The 26935-nt window shown below is 44.3% G+C and overlaps 1 protein-coding gene across 8 annotated transcripts in view; it reads left to right on the forward strand.

Moving 5' to 3' along the window:
* Positions 1–26935, forward strand: part of CUX1 (cut like homeobox 1) — a 259697-nt gene that overhangs the window by 120367 nt on the left and 112395 nt on the right. For all 8 annotated transcript variants that reach the window (XM_081172847.1, XM_081172850.1, XM_081172849.1 and 5 more), the window contains exons 4-8: positions 1877–1955; positions 15059–15196; positions 17981–18104; positions 19241–19317; positions 20431–20497. In XM_081172847.1, the coding sequence (XP_081028973.1) occupies positions 1877–1955; positions 15059–15196; positions 17981–18104; positions 19241–19317; positions 20431–20497 (485 nt within the window). The remainder of the gene's footprint in view (positions 1–1876; positions 1956–15058; positions 15197–17980; positions 18105–19240; positions 19318–20430; positions 20498–26935) is intronic.

The raw sequence follows: 26935 nt of genomic DNA on the forward strand, positions 1-26935 counted from the left end.
TTTGCTTGCTCGATTGTGCAGGGTGGTGCAGGTTGGAAAAGATGGGCAAAGTGACCGCTTGGAGCTTCATGGGGTGCTACAGGGCAGTTTCACAACTGCTTGCAATTGCTGCTTTAATCGATCGATCAATCAATCAATCGGTTGCCCACTCTTCACCCTAAGGTCCCAGTTTGCCGGGAAGGAAGCTGTGTCATTGTGTCTGCCAGACCCAGAATAGGCAACATGTGCAGTGAGGGCAATGTTAAGACATGGATATACACAAAGCGCACCAGTCTCTAAAGGTCTTCTGGTCCATAGAGCACAAGAAGTTGAACCTGAGAAAGGATGAAGGGGCCAGGGACATGGGGAGGGTTTGAGATGACTTGAGATAAGGCCTAAAGCTAGGAGACCAACCTGGGTTGGATGAGATTGAGAAGATGGTCAGCAGAGAGGCCTAGGAAGCAATTAGGTCTGTGGGATATTTTGGACTAGGGTGCTCTGCTTTTTCCTACATACTGATCCACCACCAGTCTCATGTGCAAAGCAATTTTTGAGAGGAATTACCCAACCTGGATAGTATATTGCAAATAGCCTTATTTCCTGTCAAGCCACTGCAAGTCATGATAAATGAGACTGTAAACAGAGTAAAATTGACGTCTCTTAGAATTCTAGAGCAAAGTGAAATAAACCCTTAAACTGGTACATTGCATGGATTCTGTGCTTGCTGACTCCTTTTAACCAGATGTGCTTTCTCTGTTAATGAGAGAATAAATGTTGAAATTACAAAATGCTTCTGTGCCAACCACTTTGCTGTGGCTTCTTTGGAAAAAGCAGGAGGCATCAAGGTAGCCCATCTCCCCAAATATAGAAAGAAACAATGATTATGATAGCAATGGTGCTGATACTATTTCCGCCAATAGAATTATTATTAATAAATAATTCTTAGCATTGTATAGCATCTTCATGTGTTGAAAGCTCTTCACATTCATTATCATGCTGTGGTGTGAACAAAAGTCCTGTAAGCGAGGTCAGTATTATACCCATATTACATATGGGAGAGTTGAGATTGAGAAAGAGAGAGAGAGAGTAGCTTGCTTAAGACTACCTAGTAGTTTATGCCAGAGGGGAGATTCATTAGCAACAACAAAATTCGCACATAGGATATCTATAGCAACGGGTGCGTGTGCACACGATAGTTATTTGTTCTATTGTTACTTGATGCATGGCATTCCTCAACCTCTGCCATAACTGTTGCTGACTTAAAAATGACAAACATATGTACTACTGAAGATATTTTTTATTCTGTACCTAGATATTATTCTTGAAAATGAATAAAAAATATGCCCAAAAAAGGAATAGCCACAATAACGACGGTTTGCCTGCACCTCTAAATCTTAAGTGCATTCAGCCTGCAAATGTCCCCAGTGGGTCTAGGACTGGTGACACAACGTTTGAGAGGCCAGTGCATTGCTCTGGCCAAGGAGGAGGAACTGTAGGAGGACCAGCCAAGCAAGTCACAGCAGCCACAGGCCACTCGGCAGGGTGTCTATGAGTCAGGCTTGCTGGACAGTCTGAGATACTAGGAATGCCTATTCCTTGCTGCCTCTTCTTGCTGCCTCCTCACTCTACCCTCCTCTTTGCAGGAACCAGATCTGGCTGTAAAAGGCTGGTAGTAAAAAATTAAAACCTGATGCCCACACTAAGGAACTGGAAATGTTTTTCCAATCCTGCTGTTCTCATGTGGAGCTCTGACCTTCTAGCTTTAAAGGAGACATGAACTGGCATCCCCAGAAATGTTTATGAAGTCATAAATTTACCCTTGCTTGTGTAAGTGGTAGTATTTTTTCCCTCTATAACTGATCTGAAGATCCTTTTTTCTCCCCCTTTTATTTTCCAGATTGATGCTTTGGGCAAAAGAAGCAAAGAAGCCGAGGCAGCATTCTTGAATGTCTACAAGAGATTAATTGATGTTCCAGGTATGCAGACTTATTGTCCTGTTATGAAAAGCAAATGATGTCTGGAGTTTCATGTCCTGGCGGGCATTTTCTCCTTTGCCTGTCAGTTGCCTGTGTATTTGAAAAGTATTTCACCAATCAATATGCTGCAATACTTTCTAATGGGAAGAAACTGTAAGTGAGGTTTACTGGCTAGCATTTCAGGGAACGATCTGGGATTAACTGTTTATTTGTTTAGAGCACTTGTTTTCAGCTGCTGGAACAGGACCCCCTAGTGGGTTGCAGCCTGATCCAAGATGAGTCGCAACAAGAGCACTATGACCATACAAATAAATGGGTAAAAAAAATAAGAAATGGGGCCCCAATGGCATGTTTGGGTTAAAAGTGGATCCTTGGTGTGAAAAGGTTGAAGATAACCTGATTCAGAGAATTTATAGTCCACTCATTATTACAAAATAACCCCAGGGTGGGTTACAATACAAAAAATAAATACACAATAAAGCCAGTTACATAAAACTAACAGATTCATCGTTGCATAAAGCTGTTTGACAAGTCAGAAAGGGGAGACCGCCCAGCTCCACAGCCAGTTCAGCCCAAGGCCTGGGTGAATAAATGGGTTCTTAAATGGTTGTAAAAACACATCAGGTTTGGTGGCAGTAGAATCTGTGATGGGAATACATTCCACAGGTGGGTTGCAGGTACTGAGTATGTTCTCACGTGTTGCCAAATATCACACACTTGGCAAATGTCTAGGCCATTGTGTACCTGAGAGCAGGCAGGCAGCCCATCACATCTCAAAATTCTGGGTCTGGTATGGGAGGTGCTGCGTTAGATACAACAGCTAGATACTGCTGTGTCCAAGGTGCTACAGAGCTGAGTGACTTTATCATCCAAGTGCCATGCAAACAGTGCACAGCATGTTACCCGGTGGGCCAAGGCCCACTTCGGGTATGATTAGCTTCTGAACCACCTGGAATACCCCCCCCCCGGATGGCTCATTGAAGATGCAATGCAGGTGCCAAAGTGCTGCTCCTTCATCATCTACAACTCCTTGGTAAACTAAAGGGCACTATGGACCCTGCAGCATTGGAGAGGACCCTTAGGAACAATTGTGTCTTCATCTTGCCATCCCATGGTGAGACCAGGACTCAACCAGATCACTAGCTCTACTGCCACTGGAGTGTTTGCTCACATTCCGTTGTTTCAAGACCAGGCTGTTCCTGAAACCTATGTTGGATATGGATGGTCCGCTTGCTTGGTCATGTTGCCTCTTATTTGTTTTATTTATTTTTAAAAGCATTTATATACAACAAAATATTTCAAAAACTTCTAAGTGGTGTACTGTCTTTAAAAAAAACCCCAAATGATATGTGATTAAAATAAAAACACAACCTAAAACAAATGGGACAGCAATATAAAAAAAAACCAGAAAAGCATATAAAAGAGGAATAAAGCATATTCAAACACATAAAACATGGTCCAATTTTATGGGTCAGGAAAAGCCTGGGCAAATATAAAGCAGACTGGAAACCTTGTCGGAAAGGATGCACACCAAATGTATGCTTCAACCATCAGCCATGTGCTTCCTCTGAGCTTGCTCTCCAAGCTCAAAAATTGATATGATTGGGAAATGTATTGCGAGTAATGAGGACTGATTCTATTACATGGTTGTCTATAATTATAAAGCAAGATTTTTCCTCTCTCTGTGTGTGTTTGGCTTTTATTCCTCGCATTCTGATTTCCAGGCTCTCCTTTTTCTTTTCTTTTTCTCTTTTCATTATCATACCAATAGTTTATAAAAGGCTTTTTAGGCTACTCTGTTTATTCTTGTAAATTCTGCTTACATCTATAGCTAAAAGTAGTAGTGTAGCAATGTAAAAGAGTTGGTTCTTGGTATTCAGCAATCTGCACTCCATGGTTTCAAAGCTTTGATTTGAGTGTTGGGAGAATTTTTTAACCAGGGAACCAGTGGTTAGGGGCATTTGCTGGATGATGCTGAAGGGCATTCCTAAAATATGGGGCAGCACCTAACACTGGTTAGATTAGTCAGCTTCCTGCCAGTCTTTTGCCTCCTCACCAGCAAGAGGAGGCAAACTCGCTTTCTAGACTGACTGGTCGAGCAAGGACAGCTCCTCTATCCCATAATAAGGCTCGGGAAACAGCTGCAGCTAGAATATGCCGTACGTGAAAACTGATTGCAGTCTGGACAAACTGGGTTAACAGAGAAAACGCATCCAGTGTACACAATCATAAACCAAAGAATTATATGTAATGAGCCTAAGCCCAGACTTTGGAGTGAATCTGGGCCTACACAGATTGAACTGTATACATGTGCACCTTTAGGAATGTTAGAACATGGAAGTCCGTCTCATGCCAAATCAGACTCATCTGGCCCAGTATTGTCTATTCTGACTGGCAGCAGCTCTCCAGGGTTTCAGAAAGTAACCCTACCATATTTGGGGGATTATACCTAAAATTTATCACATGTAAAACATGTGGTTTGCCACTGAGCTGTGGCTGCACTTGTGCACGGACACCCTGTAGCGGTCAGGTCAAGGTAGAAGCTCTTGTCTGATCGGGCCTAGATGGTTTAGTAACTTAACTTTGAGCCCTTATTTACACTGATGAAAATGTACAGGACTTTTGCGTGAATCTTTACCTTCCATATTCTTATTGAAATAGGTGGCAGGAGTTCTTAATGGGTTGAGCCTGTAATTCTTTGTTTGGTGTTAAAGGTCATTTTGTGCACACGGGACTTCCTTTTGTAGAGCAAGCCCTAGGAGTTTTGCTTTGTGTGACATTATTATTATTACTATTGGACAAGAAAGCTTAACATCTAACATGATGATGCTGGGTAGTAATATATAGTCTACCTCTGTTCCTTTAAAAACCTAACTTCTTTCCTATATCTATTGTATCGTGCAGGGCCAGTTCTTTTCTGAAATTTATGGTATCCTTCAACAAAGATGCCGGTGGAATCATTTCAACCTGTTCCCATAATTTTTGCAGTGTGTCTGTTTCTGAGGGACTTTGCTTTTCTGAATTTCCACATATAACATTGTTGTGGTACTTTGATCGTATACAGAGCCAGTATTTGTATCATCACCCCACACCCCAAGGCTCTAAAGCTCCAGTAAGCTGTTCATCTAAAACCATGTTTCTAGCTAAATGGCTGGAGTGTTGGTAGAAGTCCCGAACCCTGGGACTTGTGTGCAGGGCTCTGGATCTCTTACCCCATTCCCTCCCCCCGATGTTTTTAAAGAATATTTAAATTAAAAAACAAAAACTGCAGAGTGCTCAGCTGCCTGTAAGCGAAGAACAGTGGCAAGGGAGACCCCAGCCACCCACTGTCTCAAATTAGCCCAAAGGAATGTATGCATATAAATTAGCATGTGCATTTTTATCTTTGCAGATTTGTGCCCTCGGTGGTTTAAAGTACCTACCAATACCCTGGTTGAGTGACTTACTACTTTAAAGAGTAGCCGCACCCCCACTTTTGAAAACACTTGCTGTTTAGACAGCAGCTCTTGGCTTGTCATTATTTCCAGAAAATAAATCTTCGTTTGGATTCATTTATAACATTCACTAACTCTAGCAGTTCTGGCTGCCCTTGCAGCCCAAACTCTGTTACTCCAGATCTGTAAGAATGCTAACTTGTGGATCACGTAATAAAAAAACATGTTTTGTAGATAATATACTGTTATAAATTGTGGTGTATGTATGGGAATACAGGTTTTCATAATGTCTTTGCTGGGGGGGGGTGCCTCTGGGGAAATAAACAAATAATGCGGGTAGCTTGGGGGTTTTTTAACTGGGAAAATGGTGCAAGGATAAAAATACTGAACCCCTGTCTTCATGCACCATGATCCCAGCCCAGAACACCCCTCCCTGTTAACAAGAGAGAGGACGGACTATTTTGCAAACATTTAGTCTCTAGGGTGAGTCTCATTTTACAATAAAAATCAGCATATTAAAGGAAGCTTGGGTTGATTTAGAGGAGAGCCTGGTGCAGCCAGTGTTTGAAAGCATGCTCTCTATTGCGCTTCCTAAGAAGTCCTGGGGGAGCTTGGGCCTTAGGGCCATCACTCTTCTGTCACCGGGCTGGCTGCGTCAGGAGGCGGGGTACAGCTTCCTTGCGAGAAACCCCTAGGTGATGTGGGTTTATTAATTTTTCTGGGGAATAATTAATGAATTAATTATACCGGAAGGCGTTTGAATATTCAGAAGCCACAGTGTAATTATTCTTATTTGGTCTGAGATGCAATTTCATTTGTGGATGGATATGCAAGGACTTGCTATGACAATTTGTTCTTGCTTCCTTTTGGCGTGCAAGTTGCTTCATTGTTCTTCTCGTTCCCTCCTCCTAATGAATCCTGCAAGGTTGGGTGAAGCCAAGGAATCGTAACTGCTCTGAAGGCAGCTGGGTGTCTTCGGGTCCAAGGCTAGCATTCTGCCCTCCGCTCTGCACTGGCCTTGAGAAAAAGGTGCTGCTTTGATCCACACCAGTTGAGGCATGGCTCTGCTCTGGCATAAACGAGAGAGAGGGAGGGTGGCGAGTGTGTTCTTGAGGCCTCTCTGTGCTGTGAACATTGCTCAGAACGTCCTGGGGGCAAAATAAAGGGACACTTAAGAACTCCCTTTTGCTTTGTGGCACTGCTGATGGTGTGCAGTGGCCTTTAAAACCAAACAGTGCATTTTCAAAGGACTTGCCGGAGGACGCTCTCTTTTCTATCTCCTCCTCTCTCTCTCTCTCTCCACCTCCCCCCCCCCCACCAGACCGAACCGTTGTTCTCTGTGGGCGTTTTCTCGAAAGAAAACCCATCACCGAGTGCTTTTGCGTGGAGACCTGGTTTTGGAAGAGCAGATACAGTCGCTCCAAAAAGGAGTTGAAGCGTCAGGAATGAATTATTTTTAGAGCCAAACCTTCGGAAGCGCATTACCAGCTGTATAAAAAATTAATTGCCTCTGTGGTTCTGCTCGTGTTTCATAACTGGCTGTCTGGCTGTTGTCAGTGTTACCGGCCTGTAATGAAGTCCTTTTGTTTTAGTATTCTGGTTCTCTTCCCCCATCCCACCCCTCCCACCCCATTGTCGCAATCCCCTTCCACCACCAGGAGACGAATGAGTTACTGCGTGGCAAATGGGAATTTAACAGGATAAATAAAGATAGCCAGTCTCGTTGCATTGAAGTTGTGCCCATAGAGGGCATGCTTCAGTTCTGTACAGATATTACACTGCTGATTATGGGGTTGCTAGCAGCTGCAAAGCTCTGGTTCAGAGACCCATGTTTTAGTGCAGATGAACATTTTACACGTCATGTCTTTTTTTTTAAAAAAAGAGAAAAAACAGATTAGCTATGCTTTAATGCAAAATCTCTTCAAAGAGATGCTTAGATGTGCCTGCTGATCCTGTTGAACAAATTCTGCTCCTGCGTTTCCACTGTGTTGCTCTCCTTCAGCAAAAGAGGAGGCAGTCCCTTTGGTGGAGTCCAGGGAGCCCTTTCTAACTCCTGATGTGGTTTGGAGTTCACGTTTTCCAGAATGCCGTTCCACCACTGCAAAACCTCCTCCATGTAGAGAAACCCTGCCTTTGCCAAAGGTGGCACAGCGGTCTTCCAGGAGAAGACCGTGGATGCTGTGCTCTGTGCGCATGCAGACATTGTTCCAAAATCAGATGTACGCTCTGTGCAGAGAAGCTCCCATGTTGTTCAGAGCTCTGAAAGGCAGACTAGAGCAGTCTTGCAGTTAGCCACACACCTACTCAGATTTCAGATCTGCACCACCTCCAAGAGGAAGAGGGCACAGTAAGCAGGAGTTTTCACCCACTCAGAGAGGACAGGTGAACAGGCAGCCGGGTGGAGGCCAGCTGTGGGTCTTGACTTTATTTTGTGTGTGCCTGTATACTTGCTTTCCGTAAAAAATAAAGTGGCTTCATTGCAGTTTGCATTCAGACAAAAGAACAGGAATCTTGAAAAGAAAGGAAAAACCAAGAATACTGTTAAAAACCACCCATTAAAATAATAAAAATCAGTGTAAGACACAGAAGGAGTAGAGACTTTAAAAAGTAAAAATGAAATTAAACAAGATCTAAAAACTTTGGGGAGAGCAAGTAATTTTTCACTCTGCAGCAGCAGAACACCACTATCAAGCCCATCCACCCCTTCACAGGGAGAGAGTTCCACGGCTGGGCAGGTGTTTGAGGATGCTCTGCTGAGAGCTAAGTGACAGTTCTGCTGGCCTATGGAGGGGAAATGCCCCCAGTTCTCCACCATTGCCAAAAGAGACCCACATTTTTCTCTGCTCTCTCTCTCCTCCCTCCCCAGCTTTATATCTCTATGTGCAGCTCACCGGCCTTCTTCATATTAAGCTTCTCTGACCCTTGCCACACCTCTCTAAAAACTGACCTCCACCAACCTCTTTGTCCGTCAGTTTTGTTCTGCCTTCTCGGTCCAACCCTGCTAGGATGACACAGAGCCTCTCTGGCTCATGACACCCACCCCTTGCGTTCCTCTACCTTTCTCTGCTGGTGATTATAGGGCATTCTGTTGTGTTTGCACCCTCACCCTTCCTTTTTAAGCACGGTTGGCAATCTGCAAAACCTGCACTGGAGGTCTGGATCCAGATCCGGTCTTTCTTTTGCTCCCAGTCCTGTTCAGCCGTGTTGGGTTTTACTTTCTTTTTGGAAATGGCATGGGTGGTCCCCACACACTCCCCATCTAGAGGGATTTTCATCATTTTTGCTCATCAGCATGCTAATTGCTGTATGACTAATTATGCCCTGAATTCCAGTTGATTTTTTTAATGAGACAGCTGGGTTAATTATGTAATCATATGATTACATTAGCCTAGAGTGCCCCAGCGCAAAGTAATCCACGTGGGCACATGATGTCATTGTGGAAGCAAGGCTCACAAGGGGTGCATTGAGCCCTTCACCTAATGGTGAAGAGGGGAGGAGAAGGACAGGGTCAACCTCAATGTTCCCTTTGTAAACACTTACGTTGGAGAATAAAGGGTGTGTCCCATGGGCGGAGAGCATTTTTCTAAAATGCATCTTGCCTTTCTCTATTAGTCCACTACCCTCTCTCTTTCTCGGGAACAAGGCTTGAGTTCAGAATAAAACAGGATTTTCCAGGTTAATGTTAGTGGCATATGCTATTCTTAAAGGACAAAGAAAAATACATGCATGTTTATTTAAAAAAATAAAAAAATCAAGCCTGTGCTTCCTCATATATTGTTTCGGCAACTTACAAGAATAATAAAATACAATAAAAAAGTAATACACAAAAAGAACAAACAATAAAAGCCATCAGTAAAGTGATTCAAAAACAGCTGCAGAAAGAATGAGTTGCAGTCCATTGAGAAGTTCGGTTCTGTTAATGTGGGTCTGGCGTGAGATGGTGACTTTCTGTCCTACTGCCTGTGTTAGTTAGCTCAGCATTGGCAAGTTGTTTGTTTTAATAATTGTTATTAATTCACCCAAAAAAAGGTTATATAGGATTCTGCAAAATACATTGTTATCAAATGGGATCTGATGGCAATATACATAGACCATATACAATTATAGATCACTGCCAAACAAATACAGACATAAATTAAAACCAAAATAAATAAACCACAGGTATGTGAATGTGTGGAAGGTAGTGGCTAGAACCATTTATAGCGTAAGCCTAATGGTTCAACAAGAAAAAGTTACAAAACATGGACCCTGTGGTTTTCTATTGCCTGTCACTGCTTGTTGTGAAGGGTCACTTGTTTGCATACAGTCCGGCCCTCATTGAATTGTCGCAGTCTGTCCATGTTGCATTCCCTTCCCTTCTGACTTCATAACTTTTAATTCCATCCCGAACCCCATGTCTGCATATATCTAGAACTGTTGGTTATGCTTCAGGCAGAGGGCCTTCTCGGTAGTGGCACACTCCCTGTGAATGCTCTCCCATCAGATGTCAAGGAAATAAACAACTATCTGACCTTTAGAAGACACCTGAAGGCAGACCTGTTTAGGGAAGTTTTTAATGTTTGATGTTTTGTTGTATTTTCAATATTTTGTTGGAAGCTGCCCAGAGTTGGATAATAATAATAATAATAATAATAATAATAATAATAATAATAATAATAATAACAACAACAACAATAACAACAACAACAATAACAACAACAACAATAACAACTGCAAAAGCTTATGCCATAACTAGTTTCTTAGTCATTCATTAAGGTTCTACAGGATTTTTTTGCTGCTTTTGCAGAATAACATGGCTACCCCTCTGGAAACAAGAAGAACATCATAGAACATAATTTTCAAAATTGGAGTGAAAACAGCAGCAGAGCAGCTCCCAGAATAATGGGCAGCCAACCTCCTTATACTGGCAGGTTGCCCAGTTAATGCTGCATCCCTGTTACTACCCACTCACGTAGGGCTTAGGAATGGAATTCTGCTTTCTGCGCATTGTTGATTCTTTGGGGACTCTTCCCAGTGAATTGGAGAAGACCAGGTCATCCTCACTCACAGTAGTGGGGCAACTACATATGCAGCACCCAGAAAGAGAACAAATTTGTGCTTGCAGATTTTTATGTACAGATTTATATCTACAAATATGCAAATAATGCAAATCGAAATAAAATTGATATCACTGTCTTGGGAAAGACTGGGACCAGGTGGCCTGAGTGCCTACTCTGTCTGCTGCCCAGGTGATAAGTGTTCCCCTTCGGATGGTTCCTTAGGTTTAAACTGGACTTGGACCAGGCAGCACTTCAACTACAGATATGGTGGCTTGTTTCCAGGGCTCACCTGTCTACTTTGCTACTGAGTTTAGGAACAGGTGGTGCTATGGTCTAAACCACTGAGCCTCTTGGGCTTGCCGATCAGAAGGTCGGCGGTTCAAATCCCCGCAATGGAGTGAGCTCCCGTTTCTTTGTCCCTGCTCCTGCCAACCTAGCAGTTCGAAAGCACACCAGTGCAAGTAGATCAATAGGTACCGCTGTGGCAGGAAGGTAGACGGCATTTCTATGTGCTCTGGTTTCCGTCATGGTGTTCCATTGCACCAGAAGCGGTCTAGTCATGCTGGCCACATGACCTGGAAAGCTGTCTGTGGGCAAACACTGGCTCCTGTGGCCTGAAAGCAAGATGAGCACTGCAACCTCATAGTTGCCTTTGACAGGACTTAACGGTCCAGGGGTCCTTTACCTTTACCTTTTACTGCTCTAAAACTTTATTTGATGAACCTGAGCATTCAGGCACAGAAATTCTCACCGCTAACCAGGGTCTTTCTGTTTACTGTTAAAGGCAAAATCTTTCAACGTGTGTGATGATTGTCCCAGTGATGCAGCTGCAGATTTACACTCAACCATGTTCTATGGAACATAATAATATCTTAGTAACATTTCCAGTGTTCACGGTCTTTTTCAGCAATTATACAGTTGCCAACAGCCTTGTGAGGTAGACTTATTGACATTCCTCCCATGTTAGAGGAGAAAGAAAAAGAGTACATTCACATCTCTGAATAGAGATTCGAACCCAGGTATCAACACAGGGAGCAATTATTTCTCTTCTCAGTCCCCCAAATAATTTTACATGATTACACTCTCACATCTGGTGGGGATATTCTGCTCCCCAGCAACTTGGAATATTTTTGTTCCCAGTTGAGAGATATTAAGTGCAAATTTCTGGCACTGAGTGGAATATGTGGGGGGGGGGTGTTTAAGTTATCTTCACAGCTATTTTCAAACATTGTGTCTCATTCTTCTTGTAAGAGAGTTAATAACCAAAGTGTAGTTTTTTAGTAGGTTTTCATTTTTATATGCTCTAGTGAAATCATTTTTGTTTTTTAGAATCATTTTTCCTTAACAGATACCACTGCAAGGTTTGTACAATAATACTTAAAATGGCCCTCCTTGGGAATTTTTCTGAGTTCCCAAATACATACCTTTTGAAGCTTGTTACATTTTTAGGTTTGAAGCGTAGCAGTCGCTGGGCTGGTATGTAGCAGAATCATGGCCGAGTTTTTATAGCAGTGATTATTAAATTAGTTTTCTTTAATAGAAGCCATACAAATTAAAGTGGAGAAGTCTGTTCTGTGTGGCCTCTTTAGCATATCCCAAAACAATATTCAAAAGCTGCTGACATTTTAATCATTCATCTTGGCTTAAGCAAATTTTGGAGTTTAATGCAAGGAGATAGGCTTAACATTATGCTCATACTTTATTCTGCAACTGTTTTGCTTCTTTGACATTAACCTTTAATAAAGCTAAATTAAATATACATATCCTAATGAATAATTATGAGTGCCAACATTTTCATTTACGATATAATGTTTTCCAGGGATTTGGGAATTTATTGACTAAAGGTTTAGTCATTATTCATTTTATAATGTAGATGTTGGTGGGGTGGGTGAGTAATAGTTAATACAAAATGCCTGGCAGATTTTAGTCCAGGAAAGCCTTGTTAATTTGCAAGTCCTGGGACCCTAAAAATTGTCATGGGCCCTGTGACTTAAGCGAGGTGGGACTAGTAGGATCTGCTAGAGGAGGACCCTGAGGTAGAGGGTTGGCAAAGTTCAGGGGGTGATGGAGAAGAGTGTCTCATGGCACGGCTGCCAGGTGCCTCTTTAAGGGATGAGGAGTTAACAGGCTTCACCTCTTGGGAACAAAGTTCACAGTTGAGCAGAAACTGGCTGATGTCAGTGGAGCTGGTTGAGTTGGAGGCTGAGGGAAAGTGTGAAGGTTGGATTCTGGTCCCATTGCCAAGGATGTGCTCCCGCAAAATAATAATAAGAAAAATAAGAAAAATAATAACAATAGAAGAGGAAGAAGAAATATAAGAGATGGGCAAAATTTTGAGAGAAAGTACAGTCATACCTTGGTTTTCGAACAGAATGTGTTCCGGAAGTCCGTTCGACTTCTGAAATGTTCAGAAACCAAGCCGCGGCTTCTGATTGGCTGCAGAAGTGTCCTGCAATATACTCCCAAAGATGCTATTTCTATTTCAGACAGTACCTGTAGTTAAAGAAGTGTGTACACGTAGAAATACAGCTTGGGTGGGTCCAACATGAAGTCCTTGTCAGAGTGCTCTACTCCCACCCAGCACATGCAGACAGAGGCGCTTGCTTGGAAATATGAAAGAGATACTTATTCTGGCAGCCTCAGCAGCAGACCCAGTGCTCAGAAGTTAGGGAGCAGGGCAAGAGGTTTGTAACAGCGTAGAAGTGATGGAGATGCCCCAACAGGTTTTCCGCCCTTCCCACCAAGCTTTCAAAGATGGGGCAGGATTGTGCTTGTTCACAAGACTCATTTGTCTTGTGGGAATAGTGTGAACGCTAGTGCACACTCTGAGCCTTCTGTTCAGCCTCCCCTCTTAGCCGATCAAAGCCCTCTCCAGCCTCCACTGAGGCTTCCAGCTCCATCGGAAGGTCAGGGGAGAGCTGGCATCCTTGCTGCCTCTTCCAAAGTGACTGAATTTGCAGTACAGATAGGGTACTCCCCCCTCCCTCCAACCCAGGACCCCCTAGTTCACCCCCCTCTACTCAGACGGCTGGAGTGAAAGCCTTGACTTGGCCTTGTCGGTTCAACGCCAGGTCAAAGCTCTTCTCCTGCTTGGAGCGCACAGACTCCTCCCATCTGCCTCTTCGGGCACCAGTGTTTCCAGTTCGCCACCCATGGAAGTTGGACCTGCTACACTCCAGGCTCTAGCTCCAGCTCATGAGACCCGGGCAAAGCCTCTGGCTGATGAGAGACAGCAGGAGCACTGGTTGTTTCAAGTGCTTCCACCCTTCAGCCCAGCCCAGCCCCAGCAGAGGGCAGGAAATAGTGGCAGCAATTTGTGCACTACTTAATTGGACAGTCCTGTTGGGGCTTTACCTCCCCGAGCTGCCACTGAACTTAAATTTTATAATTGCTCTCAAATCCTCCCTGTGTTAAATAACTTTTTTAAAAAAGACCTAATGTGAGATGAATATTTTAACAGTGCTAATAATGAAGAAGAGAAAACAACCACCCTGGCCTAAAAACCACAAATGAGAAAGTGATGTAGTTATAAAGTATGCATGTGCTGTGAGGGCAAGTGATAAGCCGCCTCAGTTTTTCCCCTTGCATTATGGAGGTGGCAAGGCAGGAAGCCCTCTCTGAGCAGAGTTAACACAACGCAGCACACCCTGCCTCTCTTTCCTCAACATAACCCAGTGCTGTTCTTTTATAAACTCTGGTGCTGGACTGACACGTTGCAAAGTGCCCAGGCTTGCACTTAATGCGTTAAGAGAGGTACAATGGGCTTATTATGCGTTTCCAGCAACTGAGGGTGGTCTGTAAAATTAATGATTGTGGCGGCTGCAAATTAAGCGAGCTCCCTAATATGTACTGTTGTTGATCCTCCGAGATTGGTGTGTTTAACATTCCTCAGCGGGAGACTAAATCTTTGTAGCCATTTCACAAGTGATGCTGGCGCCCACCGCAGAAATGTATGCAGCGCTATTTTATGAGACCCTTTTTGGATTCCAGGATTCTTCTGCTCTGGCTGGCAAAGCTCCACGATCAGCCCAGCAGTCTCTGTGAAACGTGCTTGTCCAGCCATATGTGGCAGGTGTATTGTGGTGCCTTTCTAGGGATGCTTTGAACATTATTAGGCTGCCTGGATGTGCTAGCTAACTAGGGCTGGGGCGTCTCTCCCACTTGATCAGACCCTTTTGCCTGAGTGTTCTGGCAAAATTCTTGGTTGGGGGATCCTGGTGTGGTTTTTCAGTGTTTGTTTTGAATGTTTGAGCAACCTAATTCTTCCCTATCGTCGCACACCATGCCAGTTCTCCTGTTTCCTCAAGAAAGGAAAGATCTAGATCTGAGAAATTCTAAGCTTCCCCAAAGCTTAGAAATCTAGAACCCCCCAAAGAACTGGGAAATCAGCTGGGAAATCTAGGACTTCCTGAAGAAATGTGACCAAGATAACTTGACTGGTTGGAAAGGATTTGACCTGACGCCAAATACATAAATTGTGGGTTTTCGCCTGTGTGTGTATATTTGCTTGCACGCACACAGACATGTTTGGCAAGCGATTGCAATGGAGTTTTTAATTGTATTGCTTTGAATTATAAACTTGCTTGTCTGGAAATGGAGATCAATCTGTCTTCATCTTTGTATTGTTCAGATCCCGTACCAGCTCTGGATCTGGGGCAGCAGCTCCAGCTGAAAGTCCAGCGCATGCACGATATTGAAACAGAGAACCAGAAACTTAGAGAAACGCTTGAGGAGTACAACAAAGAATTTGCAGAAGTGAAAAATCAAGGTAAACTGGGAAGGGTGAGGAATGCTCTTCCTACTTATGTGTGAACATAAATGTTTGGGGGATGGTTTAGATAAGGAAATAATAATGATATTTAGAGACGGAATGCCATCTGTAAAAGCCAGTTCTCCATAACCTTTTGCACTGTAGCATGATCAAGAAACAGAACTCTAGATGGGGCTTTGTAGATGAGCGGGTAAAGTAGATAGCAGCAGGCTTTATTCTCAGCCCCTGTGGTCACCAGGGTTTACAGGGGCAGGTTAAGATTCCGGTGTCCCCAGGCCTGCTTTTTTTGTGTTGGATCATGATCTCAGCTAGAATCTTCTTGATAAGCATCAAACATGCGCAGCATCTCGGCCTCAATAAATCTGTTGTTCTCATTTGTCTTTCAGGATTTAGCTGACCTGTTTTTAACTTCCTGCAGTTGCCATTTTTCAGTGTTTGAATATTAAGGCCCAGCTTAAATGTATTAATTTATATGTGAATCTTTTCCAGCTACTGCCTGTATGCTTCGTACGCATTTAGAGGGAATGCTTAGCACTGTGCCATTTTCTGTCAGTTTAATATGTGACTCTACGTGGGTATTTGCTGCCTTCACTTTACTTTGTTTATCCCTAGGGTAGAGTGCTGATATTGAAGCAATGTAGGTTAGTTATTTAAGTGGACGGGCCAACTGTTAATGGTGTCCCTTGTAGATAGAAACACTGTAATTACAAGCAGCGAGCACTCACCTCTTCAAATGCTTCAGGTTGTGTGTGTTCCCATTTGGACTTTGCAGCAAACAGCGTCCTGAAATGGGAATGAGAAGTTGTTCTCTCTAAAACTGTTTTCCTTATACACTACACCTGTGGTTAAAATTGTAGAATCATAGAAGGGACCATGAGGGTGCTAGAGTCCAACCCCCTGCAATGCAGGAATCTTTTGCCCAACATGGGACTCGAACCCACGACCCGGAGATTAAGAGTCTCATGCTCTACTGACTGAGGTTACTATGGCAGTACCTAATTCTGGGCATTATGGCTTTGAGAGCTATCAGTTGTGAAGGTGGCTGCCATTTTTTATTATTTTTACCTGCATCCTAATATTGAAGAGTGGATAATATGTTTTGTAGCTTTTCTATATTGCCGTTTTTGCTCACAGGAAAGACTCACTGAAACTTTCTGCAATGTATGTGTTTGTATGTCTGTATAAAACAGGAAATAAGCAGCATTTAGCTGAAAAGATATGCATTGGTCAAACAGTTTTTGTGCACTAATTGCTGCCTGATTGAACTTCCGCTGGTGAGGAAAATGAGCGATGGGGAGGATTATATCCCTTCTGCTGTGGAGTTTCACATAAAGGGGGGCTAGTACCAAAGAGACCCTGCCATTTATTCTGGCAGATGTCTCCATGAAAATAGAGAACGTAGAGAAAGCCTTCATTAGTTGTTCTTAATACTTAGAATGGTAAAGAATTCTTTCTTTCTTTTTTAAGGAGAAGGTGCTCCCTCAGGTTGCTATTGATGTTTATTGTGAGACATAGCACATGCACACAATTGCCCAGCCCAGCCCACAGTTTCCCTGGTCAAAAGAATAAGAATAATAACAACAAAAGTACCCTGAAATATAATGCAGGTACAAGTGTTGTTGGTTTACAATACCTATGTTAGTCCCCAGCTTCGGAGTCAAGCACACTAGCAGGAAAGAGGAAGCAACTGAGTTATACCAGCTCACTGCTTGCTTCGGGGTGGCAGAAGAAATACACTTGGCACTGTATCCAGCTAAGCTGTATGCAGAGTACAACTCCCTGAAATTAATAGACCCAATTTATTCACTCCCATTGTTTTCTACTCTGAGTTGGATCAGCCTTAGATGCAATCCTCTGGATATAGACTACATGGTCACCCCTTGTATCTCCTCCAAAACGAAGAAGCATAAGTGTTGGCACACTGAATCTTGGCACAATCCAGGAGGGGCCAGGAGAAACTTTGATCCCCCTGGTGGTAGTCCATAGCATCCTAGGGAATCCCACATCACGTTTTGCTGCTACTTCTTGTGCTCCTTGCTGCCACTGCACAGTTCACACATATCTGCAGCCTGGCTTCCCCCTGTTCCCTGCGCCTCTCACCCACTTCAGCCCTCTGGTATCAGCAGATACAACTTACCCTTGGGCAGGGCAACATTCAGGGCTGCTAAGAAAAACTTGCCAGCTTCTAATTCTGTATATTTTAAGCACTCTAGGGAGGAGGCTCTGTTTGAGTGGCCTTGGGCACATCTGGCCGTGAGCTGGTCAGGGACTCTCGTCCAATAGTTAAGCACATTCTTTGCATGGGGAAGGTTTCATGTTTTTGTCCCCAGAATCTCCAGCTAGGGTTGTGGGGGGGATTCCTCTCTGAAATCCTAGAGGTCCCTGTGAACAGGCCGTGGTGTGACTGTGTTTCAGACAATTTCCTGATCCTCATCTCTGATCACCCTAGAGCTTAATGTAGGGCGATGAGGTGTCTTGCCGGCGATTCCGCCCTGCAGTCAGGTTAGAGAAACCTTCACTCCGCTTCCCGGCAGCGTCCATTGATCCTGCTTAACCTTAAACATTTAAAGTTCAATTTACCATTTAGGGAGTAAAAGGTATCCAAAGGGACTTGTGGCCATTGATTTTGTGTCAGGGCTGGAGAGCGGAAATTTAAGCCCTGCTGCTGCTGCTGCACCACCTCCAAGATAGCCGCACTCTGCCACTGCGTGGTATCATTATTTACCTTGGCTCATTTTCTCCCCTCGCTTTCTTTCTTTCTCCTCTCCCCACTCGAAACAGAGGTGACAATAAAAGCACTTAAAGAGAAAATCCGGGAATATGAGCAGACCCTGAAGAACCAAGCGGAGAACATTGCTCTTGAGAAGGAACAAAAGTTGCAGAATGACTTTGCTGAGAAAGAAAGGTAAGTTAACGTGTGCAGGTGGGGCATTTCTGTATTCCCCGCCCCCAATCTTTCCCTTTTGAAAGAAGAGCATATTGGGAAAGAAGAGCACTAAGCACTGGGCAGGATGGTGGTGAATGCAGTGGTAGTGCTTGTTTTAATATTGTATTTATCATCAATGACCATCCTTCATGTAAAAGGTAAAGCAACACAGCTAAATCTACAAATACAAATAAAACACAGCAGTTAAGAAGACCATTGAGATCATGGGCAGCATAAAAACAGCCAGTAAATTTTTAAAAATCCATTTTAAAAGCCTGGGAAAATAGAAGGACTGCTCTGATCATGTATGTGAAGCACTTGAAAGTTCTTAAATGTGCTCCAGAAATGTGAAGCATGCATATTATCTATATTAATAAGGCTGTCTAGTGATAAGGGGTTTTGATACTGACCCTGTACTGCTCACCCTTTGGTCCAAAGGTAGCACACTAGAGAGCATGCACATGAAAACAACCGTCCATGGTTGGGGAAGTGTTATTTTTTGAAAAGGAGCCATTTTTTTCATCTTTTGGGGCACAAACTTGTTCTGTGTTAAGAGATCAGTCAGGTGCATGTATTTAAAGCGGGGGTGGGGAACCTATGTCCCACAGTCCAATCTTGATCATTAAATGATTCATTGATTGCATTTATAATTGCTGATTTGCTCATAAGCTCCCAAATAAGTCTCTTCTGAAAAAGAAAGGGACCACCAAATGTGCAAGAATTTTTAAACTGCCTGGCACTTTTTCCACATTGACTTGTCTGCATTGGGGCTATGATGTCCATCACTGAACATCAGATTGCTCCATTGATGAGTGGGGAGGGTTGATAATCCAACCTGCTCAGATCAGCTGAATGGCTCACAGGGGGGAGGGTCTCACCCATTGCTGGTATGCAGTTCCCAGAGAGCTGGCCAACAAGCCCTCAAACCAAAAAAGGTTAGCTATCCTTGTTTTATGGAATGCACTCAGAGGAGCTTGCTTCTGTTGAAATTAGACAGTGGAAGAACTCCTCGGATCCAACCCTGTGTAAGATGCATTTTTATGTTTCTATTTTATGTTACATGGAGATGAATATATTTTAAGTTGCCTTTTGTTTCCTTGGCTTTCTCCTTACAGAATGTTGCAAGAGACGCAGGTTTCGACAGCCTCAAAGCTGGAGGAGGCTGAACACAAAGTGCAAGCGTTGCAAACAGGTTTGCTATTTGACTGATTCAAACGGAGAAGGGGGAGGTACTTTGGGTTCATCAAAACATTGGCCACCTCCTCTCTTTGTACCGGAGCAGATGCAAGGCTACCAGTTTCCGAACCATAGTTAGGAGACCTCAAGCCTGCCATACATGACCTCACTCCCACTCACCTCCACTACCTACATGGATTTCTGGTGAGGATGAACTTTGGTTCACCATAGCATCCACACTGGTACTATGGGAATGGCTTAGAACCAAGCTTAGAACACAAGATGGGCCCAAAGGGGGGGTACATCTATCCCAGCATCCAGTCCTCACAGTGGACAATGATTTGCTTATGGGAAGCCATGCTCAGGCAGGATTTTCCCCTCCTACCAGACAAACTCTTTCTGTGGCCAGTTAAAGGTTGGGTCCTCAGCCCTCGACAAGCACCCTGGGATCTTTGTGGCCACCAATGGCCTTTGTTGAGGAGGGCCCTCTTATACCCCCAGACCTGGGACCAGATCAGTCTGTTGCCTATGACTCAGCTGCACCTTGATTTCTGTGCCTGATGTTCTCAGAAAGACTTAGAGATGGAGGTTACTTTCCTTCCTTTGGCCCCCACACTGAAGTTCAGTCACTTGAAGTTGTCCCTCCCTCCCTCCCTTTCCTCTGTCTCTCCTTCCCTCCCTGCCAGTAGCTTGTTCTTGACGTACCTGCTCTTGCTTCCCTGCCTGAGCTTCAGCCTGCCTGGCTTCTTTCCCATCTGAAGCCAGAGCAGGTCCCCGTTTTAACTGGCACAAATGGTTTGTGTCACAGAAGCAGATCTATAAACGGAATATAATGTGCTTAGCTAGATTCAGCGGGACAGAATCTGGAAACTTTCACTGTTCCTGAAAGAGAGAGAGAGTGTATGTGTGTGTGTTTTCTAAAGGAAAGAATTTTGAAAAGCTTTTAAGCCTTGTTTTTCTGCAATGTGATTTTGTTTGGTCAGGGAGAAAGCTTAATGCAAGATGACTTTTCAGACAGAGAACAGTTTATAGTTCAATAGTAATTGAGTAGCCCTTTTTTATCATTACGTCGCTCTTAACATGTCAGTAATGCCTTGGCATGTTGCTTTCCCCCCTCTATCCCCTTCAGCCTTGGAAAAGACACGGACGGAGTTATTTGACCTGAAGACAAAATATGATGAGGAAACAACGGCAAAGTAAGACTTCTTGGCTCCTCTTTAGATATACGCCGCGTGTTTTTAGTGCTCTGCCATCTTCATGTCATTGGGTAAAGCAAAATAGATTTTTTTAAAAACTGGGCCTTGTTCTTAGACATGATGACTTCATCTACATATTTCTTTTCTGATATAAATGGAAGTGCCTCTGCAGGGTGCAGCAGAAACACAATAATTATATGGTTCTATATGCTTGGGTTAGGGATGCGGGTGGCGCTGTGGGTAAAACCTCAGCGCCTAGGACTTGCCGATCGTCAGGTCGGCGGTTCGAATCCCCACGGCGGGGTGCGCTCCCATTGCTCGGTCCCAGCTCCTGCCAACCTAGCAGTTCGAAAGCACCCTCGGGTGCAAGTAGATAAATAGGGACTGCTTACTAGCGGGAAGATAAACGGCGTTTCCGTGTGCTGCGCTGGCTCGCCAGATGCAGCTTGTCACGCTGGCCACGTGACCCGGAAGTGTCTTCGGACAGCGCTGGCCCCCAGCCTCTTAAGCAAGATGGGCGCACAACCCCAAAGTCGGACACGACTGGCCCGTACGGGCAGGGGTACCTTTACCTTTACCTTTATATGCTTGGATTAGCATAGGAACAATAAAATTGGGGGGGGGGGAGGCACAGGTGTAGTGGGTCTTAACATTTCAAGAGCACCATGCTTGCTCTTCCCTATGGCCCCAAATCCACACAGGGATGAAAGTAGCCAAGAGGATCTTGATACCAGCATATGAAGTTGCTTTAAAGTGAGTCTGGCGCTCTGACACTGAGAGGTTGCCACTGCCCAAGATTTAACCCATCTTCTTGATGGAACTAGTGTCACACACCCCACTTTCCAACAAGATAGGTTATTCTAAAATGAAAACCTTGTGGTGGTGGCTCCATCCAACACCATTGATTTATGGGACCAGCAGCACTAGATGCCCGTTGCTAACACAGCAAACAGCTAACGGCATTCCTACAGATAACCTCAGTGAGAAAAGGGCTCAGGTTGCTCCCAAGGAGTTGGATTTGTGTCTACCATTTGTCCAAGGAGGAAGTATGCCCCCAAAGATTCTTTATTGTCTATCTCTGGGGCAGTGAAGGTGTTAATGACTAGAACAAAAATGGCTTTGCAGTACGTCAACTGGGATACTAGAATCTGAAATCGACAAGATGCCATCAGTAAAGTTTTCCATGTGTAGGCTTGAAATAAAATGCAATTAGGCCTTTATGTGCAGAACAAGGATCCATTGATGACTACAGCTGGTCTTTGTTTTCATCTGTCACTGAGTGTGGGAGGTAGAAAGTGCTCCTCTTCATGTTTATTAATGCAGGATTCCTGAGACAAATGGCAAGCACAGTTTAATGTTTGTTGGGACATGGTGGGGCTTGCCAAAACAGTTGTGTAAGAGGATTTCAAGGTTTTCAGATTGCGGCTCTTCCTAGGTTAAATAAATGGATGGCAGGCCTGTCTGTTTCTCTTCAAGAGGCAAGCCAAGCAGGAGAGACCTGAGAGAAGCAGCAGCAGCAATAAATGGGGAGCACTTGGAGGAACTGGGCAAGAGGAGGCAAGACTTGGCAGTGAATGAAGGGTGAAGGAGGAGACAGGACAAGGAGAGACATGGTTGTTCTGCCAGGATGGTTGAAGGGAGGAACCCCAGCTCAGTGAGAGAGCCCCTGCTTTTGCATGTAGAAGATCCCAGGTCCAGTCCCCAGCACCTCTAGTTTTAAAAAGGGTCAGTGGAAAAAGACCTGTTAACTCCAAAACCCTGGAAAGATGCAATCAGAGTAGACAGTATTGGAGTAGATAGGCAAATAGCCTGGCCTGATAGACAGCATCTCCCTTTGTTCCTTTGAGGACTGGTTCAGACCTGCATTCTATATGAGCCATATTGCAGTTTTCTGGCAGCAATGGGGCAGACACATTTCTGAAATCTGAATTTGTGGTTAACCACCAGGATGAATGTCTTACCCAGCCTCAGTGGAAGAATGAGACGCAATGGGTCTAGGTTGTATTGAAGCATGTTAGGTGCGATTTTGGGAAACTTCCTGTGCATTAGAAATGGTGGATCAAGTTTCTTGGGGACTCTGACACACTGTTCATGCAGTTTTTTAAAAGGAGTTGCTTGGGTAGCACTGTCGCCTATATGTGCATTATTTTAAATTTCCGGTGGGATTTATGCAATAGCCACTTTACCTTACAAATTTGCACATGTCTCTTAAAATGTAGGTGCTGTGGGACTGGGACTTAAAGGAAGTAGATAGACTGGGGTGGGGAAATTCTTCTAGCCTCTGGGTAAGATCAGAATATTATCATTTGAATGTGAACCAAATTTTATAAATGGACAAAGTTGCATATCTGTCAGTCAACTGACATCACACTTTGAATTCCCAATTGTTGGGACTTCAAAGTCAGTACAACGTTGAAACGCCCTGTTGCTGCTTGTGTAGAAGAGGGTGCTGAGAGTCCCCCCTCCCTCCCGGACTGGTGAGTCATCCAAATCCAGCCCTGGAACCCTGATCATGACATTCCTTGTCCTTACAGTTGATATTGTAGGTGAATGTTTAGCTGCACCAGCTCAGGTTAGGCATCACAGCCATAGCATCATTTGACCATTGTTTGTGGACCTCAGGCTTGTACAGCCCAGAATGGGAAACTGCAGTTTAAACTAGGTTTCCCAGACTGATCTGGAGGCAAGCTAGTTTGCACTAGACATGGCTATCCCAATCTGCACATCTTGGCAAACTCTAGTTGTTGCAGACTTGAAAGCAAGAAATGGAATTGGAGTGCATGAAGGGAAGAAGGAGCTTGGAAGCCCATCTGTGATAAGAAACCATTGTTTGGTGATGAGTCTGAAATGGGCACTGTGATTAAAATTAGGTAGGACAACAAAGGGACAGATACTTTGGCTCTGTGGGGAAAAGCAGGGTTCTCTACCATCGTTTTTGCTGCTTTTGTCTCACATTCTTCACCAGCAGCATGGCTATTGGCCAGGGATGATGCAGTCCAAAACATCTGGAGAGTACCAGGTTGGGGAAGGATGCTATACTGTAGTGGCTCTGTCTATAGCTGTGTTGTTAATGATGTAATCACTCACCTCAGTGTTGTAAAGTTGACTGAGAGCCAGTGTTGGACTAGGACTTGGGAGACCAGGGTTCAAATCCCCACTAAGCCATGAAGCTCCTTGGGTGACTCATGGGCCAGTCACTGCCTCTCAGCCTGACCCTCCTCCCAGTATTGCTATGAGGATAAAACAGGGTGTATGGGAACCATGTATACCACCTTGAGCTCATTGGAGGAAAGGTGGGATATAAATCTAATTAATTTTGTCATTCTTATAGTCCACCTTTCTAGCTGAATGGCCTGACAAGGTGGCTTTTTTAAAAAGCAGCATTGCACCTAAAATTTCATCAATAGTTTAAAAACCAATTTAGGTCCTTAAAAACCTAATATATAAGCATAACTAGGAGTAAAGTGCTCTGGGATAAAATGCAAGTCTGCAGAAGGAAATGCCCACCGTGACACTCTGCCTGTTTCTGACAGGCTGCCTTGCCCCCTGTGAATGTGATCCAAGCAGCATATGGCACCCAATGGGGCCTGGGTTTCTCCTAATAGAGCGGAGGCTCAAACCTCTAGCCAGAAGCTGATTAGCTTTAAGCACCTTCAGTCACATAGTGTAACCTCTGTCTCTTTCTTCCCCTCACCTTACCAGTGCAGCCTTCAGTCCTTAATAAGGTGGCAATTCAAATTTATGATCAGCACAGCTGTGATGTCCTGGAAATGTACTTGCTGGCAGGGGAGCAGATGCCTTCTCTGGAATGAGGGAGAATAACAGGAGACTCTATGGGTGCTTTTCTTCCCTCTGCGCCCCTCTCTCCCCAGGCAAAAATATTAAAAGTTGGATTTTAGTAGAAGTGTCTTTCTAAGCTATGGGATGTACGGCTTAGTTGGGTTGGGGATTTCTTTTATTTTCCCTGATGGTGTTTTTGATTTCTTGGGAAGGGGTATGTTAGTGCTTTCTCCTTAAATATTCATACCATTTCCCCCCTGGGATTTGTTTTTAGTGAAATTGGGAGGGGCCTGGCATCGTTGGAGTGCATGTGAGAAGCTTGGGTGGAGTTTAGGAATGTAACTGGCCTCCCATGTTATCCCTCCTGCTCCCTAAAATCTATGGGGAAGACTCTTTTCTGTGTCCCGATGTGGCTGGGTTCCAAGTTGGTCTGGAGGCACGAGAGGGCCCTTTTCTGTCGCCTCTCCCCAGCTGCAGAGCTTGATCCCATGGGAGGTTTATTTGGCCCTCTGCTTTTAGCTTCCCCTTCCAGTTGCACTTTTTATCAACCTTTGCATTTGCTCCTTTGCTGCTTGGGTTTCAGCTGATACACTTGTTGATTGTTTTGCTGTATTTTGATTGTTGTTGGCCGCTTGAGTGTTTGGTAAGTGGAAAGGCAGCAAATAAACATTCTTGAGACAGGTTTGATCTTTTAATTCCTGTGTCAGGTTTGGGTGCTAAATAGAGACTTCTATGCCCCAGTGTAGGGTTTTGTGGCCCCTAAAGAATGCCTTGCAAACAAACCCTCCCTACTTTGACTATCTTCCCAGTTGATTGGCAGTTGTGGCATGGAGGGCTCTATCTGGATGTCTGGAGCCACACAGCATGGTGGGTTTCAGGGAGACTTCCCCAGAATTCAGCCAGAGAGGGAATTTCAGATTGCGGCCCTGTTTGAGAGAAGGCTTCGTGTTTCTCTTTTTTATCTGGCAGATTGTACTCAAATTGTCTCCTCTGTAACATTTCTAATCCCCACCCCACTGTGCATAATCAGGTGTGCCTTCCCTTGATATGAATATCTGAAATACTGTGGTAATGTTTCTAAATTTAAGATCTTCAGAATCTTAAAACTCAGATTTTTAAGGACCAGTGTTGGATAGTGCGTAAATTTTTGTGCTGCCGCCGTGTTTTACTTTGAGGCCCGTAATACTAAAACAAGTTTTTTCTAAAGCGTAAATGCTGCATTAGCTACGCCTGAGCTCCCAGGTCCACAATGTTTTATGTGTCATGTTATGCGTATTAACTGTACCCCCACCCAGCCTTGTGATCAGTTTTTCTCTCTTCCCAAATAGGCCTACTATTGCTTTGTTGCTCCCATAGAAATGTAGACAAGTCGATCTGTGGCTCCGATAGCAAGCAAACATTTCACCAACAGCAGTATCATCTTACCTGCTTTGTTTCTCTCTAGATGCTGCTCACTGTGCAGTTTGACTGCTGCATTTGCAGGATGATGGTCTCGCTAAGGTTACATTTTGGTCCTTATCTGAGAGTAAATGTGGAGCAGGGGGGCAGCGGAAATAATATAATGGGAGTACAATTTGCTCCACAAAAGGGTTCCCACCTCTGCTCTGCTCCCCACCCTCTCTCCAGCGTGGAAATCTCTCCTGTACCCTCCCGTAAAGCAAATTTAATATGGCACCAAACAGCTGGCTGGCTTGGAAACTGAAAAGTTTCCTTTCCAAGAGAAAGGGAGGGAGATAATTGAACGCTTTGATTTGTTTCATGGTTTGTTTGCCCTTTCATTCCTTTCCCGAGGTGCTGTTTGTTGAGGAATGTCTCCAATTGCCAGGGAGATGGTGGGGTGTCTAATACTTTCCCGCCAGCACTCCTTTCAGCCAGAGCCGAGGACCATGGCAAGCTTGCGACATGCATTTTTAATGCAGAACTCTATACCCCGGCCCTTGCAGCACGGCGGCGCGGCCCTCTCTGGAGCTTTCAGATTTAACGCTCCGCTGAACAAAGCACAGGCTCAGGGCAGTCGGCATCAGCTGGCATTAACCCCTGCGCGGACCAGTTAATTTCCCCACAGAGCCGGCCAGGGAGACGGCGAAAGGCTTTTGTTCCATTTATTTGATTATTTCCAACATTGCAACGGTGCCTTCAGATACAGATTTATTGTTGGTCTCGTTTGCTGATCCCGATTGCTGCAATCTATCAGCATGTAGGACCTTTCCTTACTTGTGGCTAACTCTTCGCAACAGCCTGCATAGATCCCTCTCCTCTCCTCTTGAAGAAGCATGGGGATTATGTGGAGTTGAACACATGTAGCTTCCTTGTACCAAATCAGAGCATTCGCCCACCTAACCCCAGGCTGTCCGCTTGTACTGGCAGCAACCTGCCACGGTCTCAGTTCTTTTGCAGCCATGTTGCGTGATGATTTCTGGGGATGAAGACCTGGGGACTTCCTGAATGTAAAGGAGGGTTCTCCAATGAGTTATATATAGCCTCTTCTGTGGTGCCACGTAGGCTGGCATGGAACTGATATTCTTACAGTCTTGTGACCTTCTTCTGACTGTACGGGAAAGTTTTCTGATGGATCAGTAAATGATAAGAAATGGTTGAATAACATCTGCTTACGCTTGCTCCCCCACTCCCGCTTCCTGTCTTTGCTGCTGTTCAAGC

This window comes from Podarcis bocagei (assembly GCF_964188305.1).
Source record: "Podarcis bocagei genome assembly, chromosome: 15".
In the NCBI taxonomy this organism is placed as follows: Eukaryota; Metazoa; Chordata; class Lepidosauria; order Squamata; family Lacertidae; genus Podarcis; species Podarcis bocagei.